This window comes from Propithecus coquereli, unplaced genomic scaffold, assembly GCF_000956105.1.
Source record: "Propithecus coquereli isolate 6110/MARCELLA unplaced genomic scaffold, Pcoq_1.0 Scaffold87, whole genome shotgun sequence".
NCBI classification, from domain to species: Eukaryota; Metazoa; Chordata; class Mammalia; order Primates; family Indriidae; genus Propithecus; species Propithecus coquereli.
In genome coordinates this window covers 4,071,463-4,081,554 of record NW_012154951.1, presented here as the reverse complement: position 1 = coordinate 4,081,554, position 10,092 = coordinate 4,071,463, and the positions used below count along the sequence as shown (strand labels likewise).

The 10,092-nt window shown below is 47.4% G+C and overlaps 1 protein-coding gene across 2 annotated transcripts in view; it reads left to right on the top strand.

Annotated features, from left to right (window-relative positions):
* The first annotated feature begins 2,531 nt into the window (after nucleotides 1-2,531).
* The window catches only part of CCDC149 (coiled-coil domain containing 149), a 99,669-nt gene continuing 92,108 nt past the window's right edge, over nucleotides 2,532-10,092 (top strand). For both annotated transcript variants that reach the window (XR_001138301.1, XM_012664205.1), the window contains exon 1: nucleotides 2,532-2,700. Coding sequence is in view for 1 of the 2 variants with exons in the window: in XM_012664205.1 (XP_012519659.1) it covers nucleotides 2,635-2,700 (66 nt within the window). In the remaining variant the exon portion in view is untranslated. The remainder of the gene's footprint in view (nucleotides 2,701-10,092) is intronic.

Here is a 10,092-nt window from a genome sequence, read left to right as displayed (position 1 = left end):
GCTGGGAAGGGTAGAGGCATGCCACTCTTTGATTTTCCTCCCCATCTTTATTTTTAAATACCTTAATAACTGTCTGACTTATTTCAGGGCAAGAAAGCAAATAGGGGAAATGGAGTCAAAGAGAGAGTTGTCTTAAAGGTATATAGTCTCTGATGTGAAGATTTCTTCACTCCCAGCTGTTCATTGATTGTCTGTCCTGCTGCTTGAAAGATCAGTCAAGGCTCCAAAGCAGTAGCCGCACATGGTAAAAGGTTCAGCTAAATGTATAACTGGAATGGGCTTTCCCACCTGAATGCCAGCAGAGAGCAAGGCACAGACAAGAAGGCTCAGAAGACAGATGGATCAAGTTCTGTCCACTCTTCCTGCAGTCTATTTCATAGACAGGTCAGAATGAAACCAGATGGTTTGCCAGAGGGCAATATACTGGCAGACAGTACCTTGCTTTTTAGGCACGAGACATCAGGCTGTTAGGAACAAGTGCTTGGCACTGAGTTAATTAACTCTAGACATTCAGCTCAGGGATGACCTTCTTTCCACCTCCTTAGATGAAAAACAGAATGAGTCAGGTGGCCTGGAATGGTCAGAAGACCAGAAGCTTTAGCTGCATTCTAGCTCCTTCTTTTTCTCTTGTTCTCTAGAGCTGTGGACCCCAAACTCCGGGCGGCAGCCCAGTACTGGTCTGTGGCCTGTTAGGAAATGGGCCACACATCACTGCCTCAGCTCCATACTACCACAATGCTCCACTCCCCCACCTCCGGTCTGTGGAAAAATTGTCTTCCATGAAACCAGTTTCTGGTGCCAAAAAGGTTGGGGACCTCTGCTCTAGAGCATTAGTTTGCAAACGCTCCAAGATAAGGATCATGGTCTGCAGTGTTCTTGAACTTGCCCAAGATGAGTACAGTTGTATACAACAGGTGCAAAAATCAATGTACTGACTGGTAGACTGGCTCCATCTCTTAGCCCTTGGCCTATCAGAGTTCATTGTACAATCTTCTTTAGATGAGGACCCAATATATTATGATGCCAGGGACTGTTGCCTTTTTAGGGGCTGCCAGGGAGAGTTCAGGCTATAAAGGTCTTTCATCAATAGTGTCATCATCTGTATCAGTTATCTGTTGATAACACAGAAAACTACCCCGAAATTTAGTGGCTTAAACTACAACTATTTATTTATAATAGTTGGTGGTCCTTTGGTTCAGCAAATTGGGCAAAGCTCAGCTGGGTAGTTCTTCTGCTGGGCTCAGCTGGGCTCACTCATGCACTTGTGGTGAGCTGGGGGTCAGTGGCCTCACTCACATATCTGGTGTTGGTTGGCTGTTGCCTGGGAGTCCTGTATTATCCAGCATGCTATTCTGGGCTTGTTTCCATGGTGGTGATCACAGGTTCTCAAGAGAAGAAGCAAGAATAAGTCTCATTGTACAAGTGCTTTACAAGCCTTTTTTGTAGCACATGTGCAGGTATTGCTTAGGCCAGAGCAAGTCACATGAGTGAGCCCAGTGTCAAGGTTAGTGATAATGGCAAGGACAAGGAAGGGGAATTATTGCTGCCATTTTACAATCTACTATGCCAACAAGACAAGGCCAAGCATAGAGTTCGATATTTCCAGCTACAGATGTGATACCTCATTTTCAGGTTTCTGAGATTCTGGAGCCAGAAGTCCTAGTTGAATCTCTGTTTCTCCACTTTTCAGGCCTCAGTTTCCTCATCTGATAAATGGGGATAACATCTATCTCACAGGGTTGATCCAGGATAAACAGGGGCTAAAGATTATACATAAATCCTGGCTGTGATGTTTCCACAACTGTAAAACGTGTTCACACCATCTCAGCCTACCTGCTCACCTCCTTAGGTAGTGTTTCTACAAGTAGGGAAAGCTAGTTGTTGCTGGTGGTCCATGAGAGGATTTGTACGTGGCCCAGGTGCACTACTTTGAATAGTATTTGACTCGTGTGAGATTCACCTTCGCTCTGTTAATTCTTTCAGTTCTTCTTAGGAGAAAGCCTCAACTGGATGCCAGAATGTCTTCAACACACCTCTCTCGACTCATGCTAAGCAACACATAGAGCCTTTGGCCCTATTTAAAATCCAATAATGCTTCATTTTCAATTATTAGATTTGCTTTCTATCCGTGACAGCTGATACTGTAAAAAAATATAAGCCAACATTAGTTTTATGAACAATGCTAAGTACATATGCGGTTCATTCATTTATGCATTCAACAAATATTTGTAGCGCACCTACTGTGAGCCAGGATGGCACCAAACATTCACCCGCGAACAAAGGCACTCCCTGCCTGGTAGGGCTGACATTCTAGTGGCGGGGGTCGTGACCGTGCGCGGGGCATAGCTGGATTTGGGGATTTGCTTCTTTGGGGGGACACAGGCCTGCCGCGGGGCGGCGGGGCTCGGCGGCCGGGCCTTGGCTGTGGCTGCGGCCCGGCCCCTCCTCCCCTTCCTCCCGCGGAGGCTGACGTGGAGTCAACAGCGCGGGCGGCCGCGGGAGGCGGCGGCGCGGCGGCTCGGAGGCGCCGGGCCCTCTCGGGGCCGCGCGGGGCCCGGGCGGCGGCGCGACGGGAGGAGGGGGAGGAGGAGGAGGAGGAGGAGGAAGGAGGACGTCTATGCAGGCGGCCCGCGCATGGAGGAGGAGGAGGCCATGAACGGCGACCGGACCGAGAGCGACTGGCAGGGGCTGGTGAGCGAGGTGAGGCCGAGGCGCCGGCCAGGCGGGAAGGGCCGGCCGCGCAGCTCCGGGCCCGCGTCCCCAGCAAGGCCGAGGCGGGGCCGCGACGCGCGGGGGGCGCGCACCCGGTGGCCGCGGCGCGCTGCCCCGCGCGACCCGCCAGGTGCGCGGTTTCGCCCTCGCTCCCCGCTCTATGCAGGCGCCACTTTCTTCCGCGCCATCTGCTGCCAGCCTTTGGGGAGGGGCCTTCCCCCGGGCAGGGTTTGGCCCCGGATTGGCGAGAGACGCCCCGAGATCCGGGAGGAGAGGGAGCCAAGCCCCTCCCGCCTGCCCGCTCCCACTGCCGCGAGCCGGGCGATTGGCCGCCTGGGACTGAGGCGGAAAGGTGGTGCCCGGAGGAAAATTCGAGTCCTGGGGCAACACCTGGACCAACCGGAATTACCTGCCGGGGTGGTTCGGGTGGGGGAGGTCCGGGTTCGTTCCTTCACTTAGTTCACTCAACACGTGTTTCCTGCTGGCCTGCTATGCCAAGGTGCGGGGGCCACTTACCGAAGGAGTGGAACACAGGTGCGGGAGTGACTGGACTTCCGGAAGCAGAGAACACCAGTGCCCCCACTCCCAAACCGTGTTGTCATAAACATGCCCTGGGGGCCGCTTCAGAATCCTGCTATTCCCTCTTCAGTCCACCCTAAGAGTTTGTTGGCCTGAGAGGAGCTGCTGGCTTCTCTCTGCTACAGGGAGTGCTCGTGTCTCCCTCTCACAGGTGAGCTGTCCTGATTTGCCACCGTTTGTGCTGGCAGTTCCCGGTCTTATTCATGCCCACCATGCCAGGGAAGTTCTCCCTTCTCTCCCTCCTGAGAACCATCCTCCACCCCAAGGCCAACCTGGAACTTCTTTTTCTTTACTCCGGTGCACACAGTGAAGAGTGTATTGATTTGCTCTTTTCCTTCCTTTGTGGGTGTGGGAACAGAAACCGTCTACTTTCTCCTTTAATGGTTTTCTAGGTCTCCAGCCGAGTCTCATAACAGTACTTAATGTCCAGTGTGTTCAGAGCATGACATTTCTGAAGAGGAAGGATATACCGTAGCTTCTACCCTAAACTAGTTTAGTTTGTTTAGTATCGGTCTAGTAGTTGAAAGCTCTCCTAACTGTACGGTATCACGATATATTGTATTGCAACCTGTCTCCACTTTCTCAAGCTGTCAGGCTTTATGTCAGGGGACACATTCTCTGGGAACCTTGTCTCTGGGCCCATCAAGAGTGATACTTAGTAGTCAAGGAGGCTGGAGATGGTTCTCCTTAAAAGTCCAATGTTGGGCCCCCAAATAGCAACAGAATATTCACTACCCCAACAAATGCATAGCAAATGCCTCTTAGGAGTCAGGTATATTGTTAGGTGCTTGGGATTCAGCGGTGAACAAGACAGAGAACTCCTTTGCCCTAAATGAACTCCTAGGGCTCATGATGTCGTCTGGGAGGAAAATCAGTCCATAAACAATAAGAGCATATTAAAGGATGGAAGGTATTCAAGTGCTCAGTGGCATGGGATGTCCCTGATGTGCTTACCTTCTTCACCGTGCACTGACCACGTTGTATTTGAACAGTGGGTTTCCTTACCAGGCTGTGTGTTTTGTTTGGCTCTTTATTTCCAGTGTCTACACACTGAGCTCCATACATAGCAGGTGCTCAATAAATGCTTGGAATAAGTCAGTTGATCCTGAAGTGGGTCTTTCGGCATTTTCCTGCCCATCTCAGTGGAGTTTCTCCAGAGTAATGCCTTCTTGCCTTCCCACAAACATTCATTAACACCTAGGATGTGCAGGGCACACAACCAGGGGCCTTGAGGGATGTGAAAATGAATTCAACCTGTTTCCCACCTTAATAATAACTAACGGCTATTTCTTGAGTGCATCCTCCCGTGTTAAGCATTTTACACGGCTTCATTCTCACATGAGGTAGGAATTTTTTCTTATTTTACAGATAAGGAAACTGGCTCAGACAGGCTAAGGAACTTGCTTAGAGCCTCACAGCGGGTGGGTAGAAGAGGCAGGATTTGAACCCTGGTCTGTCTGACTACTTGCTTGGGATCACTAGGCCACACTTTGTATTTTAATCATTGGCTCATCTGTCTGTATCTCCTACTGGGACGGCAGTCTCCCCAAGGAAGGAGACCATGTCTGTGAGTCCCCAGCAATTGGATCAGTGTTTCTTAAAGTATGGCCTACAGATCATTTTGGGTGGCTGTGAAAAATGCAAGTTTCTGGATCCTTCCCCAAATTTACTATAGTGTGTTCAGTTGCCCCCCCCCTTACAATACATCCAAGACCTAATTCCCAGTAGCTGCGAATGTGACGTTATTTGGAAATAGGGTCTTTGCAGATATAATCAAGTGAAAGATCTTGCAATGAGATCATATGGATTTAGAGTGGGCCCTGAATCTGATGACTGTTGTCCTTACAAGAGAAAGAGAGAGAGATCTGAGAGGCAGAGACACAGGGAGAAGGCTGTGGGAAGACGGAGACACACAGGAAGACCACTTGAAGGCAGAGGCCGAGACTGGAGTGATGCAGGGGCAGGCTGAGGAGGGCCGAGGGCTGCTGGCAGCAGCCAGAAGCTGGAAGAGGCGCAGAACAGATTCTGCCTTAAAGCCTCCAGAAAACAGGAACCCTGCTGACACCTTGATTTTGGACTTCTGGCCTCCGTAACTGTGAGAGAATAAATTTGTGTTGCTTTAAGCCACCTAGTTTGTTACAGCAGCCATAGGAAATTAACGTACCTACTGCTGGGAAGTGCCTGTGGTTGCAGCTCCCAAGCGATTCCCCACCCACTCAGGTTTGGCTGGCAGGAGTTCCGTGGGTGTGGATCAGGGCTGGTACCCAGCCAAGTAGGATTCAAGGAAGCGTGTGGTCAGTGGCTGTGGTGTTACAAAGTAATCTGGGGACCAGCAGAAGCAACTGGGGAAGACATCACACACATCTAGCCTGGATGGCATGGGTTTTTGGGGGCTTGCATCTATTTCTGCAGAATCCCGGTTTCCGCCGCCCACCCCGGATCCTCACTCCATTGCCCTTCCTGCCCAGAGCCCTGTACTCTGTTTCAATGAGTTTGCTTCCTTGGCTTGCCTCCAGGAAGCAGTTTTCATTTAAAATGATCCCACAGAGATCAGTTTTATTTTCATATTTTTAGTATAACAAGCTGAAATTACAGGCTTCTCCCAGGCCCTGAAGTAAACACGCCCATGCGTGTGAAGGAAGCATGGCTGATGTTCTACATAGGAAATTAAATGTCAGGGCAGGGGCAGATGTTCTTCTTGTCACCACCCGAGGTGAGCTCTCAAAATTGGAGAAATCTCAAAATGCAGCCATGCAGGCAATCAATAACTTCATATATCCAGGATAAAAATCCTAGTCATGTCTCAGCCTACCACCCCTATGACAGACTATCCCTAATTCACTTTCACCATTTGAATTTTGCTTAATTAATTACATAGCAATCAGTCTCCTCTTCCTTGAGCCATGAGGCAGAAGACAGTTAACTGGGCCTCTGCCCAAAGTAGAGCCACCATTTTTTGGAAGGGAGAGGTTGAATAGGTGTATAACCTGGCCCCATGGTTAACTAAGATAAAGACCCAGCTTTGGGTCTCAGTTGTTGACTTAGTCTCTGAAGATACTCAAAGAGGACTGGGGGTTAGTCTTGTCTCTGTCTCTTTCTTGGTGCAAATGATCAAAAACTCAACCCAAAGTGGTTAAGTTCAGAGGGAATTTACTGGCTGATGTGGTTTGAATTGTGTGCCCCAAATGATATGTTCAAGTCCTAACTCTCTCTCCCACCCACAACCACACACACCTGTGCATATGACTGTTTGGACCTAGGGTCTTTGCTGATGTAATCAAGTCACAATGAGGTCATCCTGGGTGGGCTCTGGTCCACTGACTAGTGAGTGTCCTTATAAGAAGAGGAAAATTTAGACACAGAGATGCACGGAGGGAAGACAATGTGACGACAGAGGCAGAGATTGGAGTTATGCAACTGGAAGCCAAGGAACACCAAAAGTTGCCGGCAACCACCAGAAGCCAGGGAGAGGCAAGGAAGAATCCTTCCCCTAGAGCCTTATTGGGGAACATGGCCCTGCCAACACCTTGATTTTGGACTTCTAACCTCCAGAACTTTGAATTAGTTTCTGTTGTTTTAAGTCACGCAGTTTGTGGTCATTTGTTACACCAGCCCTAGGAAATAATACATGAATACAATGAATACAATACATGAATACAATAATAATTCCATGGTAGGACTGGCTTTGGGCACAGCTGGATTCAGAACCCAAATGGACGGTTTCTCCCCGTCTTTGAGTCTGCTTGCTGTCTGGCTTTAGTCTCAGCCTTCCATCCTCACAAGTGTAAGTCCAGAGGGGAAGATGAGACCCTTGTTTAGCAGATCCCATAAAATCATAGGATGCTGCCTTTTAACCCACTTAGATTGCTTACCTACCCTGCAAGAAACTGCCCAGGAATGTAGTAATCTGATTGTTTTAGGGCTGGAGTTGTGTCCGGAGCCCTACCCAGGCCACACAGACAGAGTAGGCATGGGGTAGACCCCCAAATAATATCAAGGGGCTATTTTCCAGAAGAAGGGGAATGGACGTTGAGGGAATCACTGCACGAGCAACTTCTCCGAGCCTCATTTTTCTCATCTTTAAATAGGATAATAAAACTACCTACCTTGTGGGTGCTATGATTGTGAGGATCCAAGCAAATAACGCTTGTTCATGCTTACCCCTCTGCCTCGCAGGGAACCGTAGGACAGTGAGCATGAATCTCAGGACACAAACTCTGGTGCTCACAAAATGAAAATTTTATTTTACTGTAATGTATTAATTTTGATTATAAGCTTTCATTGTTTGAGTGGTGGAAATGTAACCTGGATTGAAGTCACACCTCTCCCTTTCCCTGTATTTGTATTTAAATTGTAGGAGGCTTATATAGTACTGTCATTGGCAGGGGTGCTGGAGTGGGCTATTCTCATTTAGCCATACTCTCCTTGCTCAGGCTACATACAGTCTGGTCCTGGGTCTCTAGGTCACTGCTGTGTCCTCCCTTGTCCCCCCTCAGGCCACCTCTGGCCCTTTGGCTGCCTACACCACGTCTGTGCTACTTTTGGTGAATGAAGAACAAATTGATGCATTGCTCTTCACTTTGCTCTGGGAATGGGGACTTTGCTCTCTTGCCCACGGTTTATGTGGTTTTTTTAATTTGTTCTGCTGCCTCTGAATTACTCCAGGGCTGATATTCTCCTGCCCTTCAGTCACCCCAGGGCTGTGGAAAACTTTGGGAAACTATTGGGTAATTGTCTGCACAGATGTACCACACAACACTGGGCTGGGTCCAGAGAATCAGGGATTGTTTTTTATTCCCTAAGAAAGAAGGGTGTATTTGTTAGGGCAAAGTCTAAGCCAGTATAACAAAGACACCTACCCCCAAAATATAGCATTTTAAATAAGGTAGACATGTATGTCTTTCATGTGATAGCTTAGTGGTCCAGGCTGGGAGGGCAGGCCTGCTTCATGAGTTATTTAAGAACTCAGGTTTCTTCCATCTTGGTGCTCCGCGATTGGTATGGTCCTCATCTGTGTGGTTGAAGCTGAGATGTTGCCACGTTTGTGTGCCAGCCCATGGGAAGTGGGGAAGAGACAGAGGGGGAAATCCAGGGCAGTCTCTTTAATTAGGGATAACTGGAGAGCTGTACATGTCACTTCTGCTCACATCCCATTGGTCTGAGCATAGTCAAATGGCCACACCTAGCTGCAAGGGAGGCTGGAAATGTAATCTTTAGCTGGATGTGCCCACCTTAAATTTGGGGGAATTCTATTAGAAAATAAGAAGGGTGTATGGGACATGGAAAACATGAACCATCAAGAAAAAATGGATATGTTAACTTTATTAAAATCAAAAACTTCTCTTTTTCAAAGGATTCTGTTAAGAAAATGAAAAGTCATAGACTGGGAGAGAACGTATGTGCAGAAAACATATGTTGTATTCAGAATATACAAAGAACTCTCAACAATTCAATAAGAAGAAAATAAATAATCTAATTTTTAAAACGGGCAAAAGGGTTAAATAAACACTGCACTGAAGAAGAGACTGAGATGGCAAACAAGCACACGAGCAGATGCTCAGCACCATCAGTCATTAGGGAAATGGAAATTGAAACCACAGTGAGACCCCACAGCACACCTGTTAGAATGGAAACACGGCAAGTAAGAAAACTGATAAAGCCAGTGCTGACCAGGATGCAGAGCAACTGAAAGTCTCATACATCACTGGAGGAAATATAAAATGGTACAGTCATTTTTGAAAAGGTTTCCTTATTATTTATTTTTCTTAAAGTCAAACATACACTTAACCAAACAGCCCAGCAACCCTACTCGTAGGTAGAATTGAAGAGAAATGAAGACACGTGTCCACACCTGTCCACACGCCTATGTATGCTCATCAAACAGAATGCAGCCAAATGACTTCATTTTGAGGGATCTAGGATAAAGGGTACATGGTAGAGTGTAAAAACCGTTTTAATATTTGTGATGAGTGACTATTTTGTGCTAATGAATTAATGCTGTCATATATCTTTTTTTAAATACCCTTATTAAGATATAATTGATATGCAAAAACTGCACATATTGTATACAATTTGATGAGTGTGGATGTATGCATACTCATCACTGCAGTCAAGGTATCCATGAAATTTTTTAAAAGTCAAAACTAAAAGGACAGAAGACAGATCAATGGTTGCCAGAGCCTGGGGGTGGGGTGAGGGAATTGGCTGCAAGGAACACAAGGGAATTTTTTTGAGGTTTGGACATAGTCTATGTTTTGATTGTGGTGATGGTTACATAACTATGTAAGTTTGTTAAAATTCATAGAATTATACATCTAAAAGGTGAATTTTTTTCTATTTAAATTGTACCTCGGCTGGACACAGTGGCTCACACCTGTAAACCCAGCAATTTGGGAAGCGAAAGTAGGAGGATCACTTGAATCCAGGAATTCGAGACCAGTCTGGGCAACATATTGAGACCCCCGTCTCTATAAAAAATAAAAAAATTAGCCGGGTGTGGTGGCACACACTTGTAGTCCTAACTACTTGGGAGGCTGAGGCTGGAGGCTCGCTTCAGTCAAGGAGTTTGAGGTTGCAGTGAGTTATAACTGGGCCACTGTATTCCAGCCTGGGTGACAGAGCAAGACCCTATCTCTAAAAAATAAATTATACCTCAATAAACTTACTTCTTTTAAGAGGAGGAGACTGGATATTCAAGACAGCTAGCCATCGCCACAGAGTGCTTTACTGCTTACTCTCCAACTTGTCAGGTTTCCGTCAAAACTAGCCATGCTTCCCACCCAGGCCTCCTGGTTCTTACTC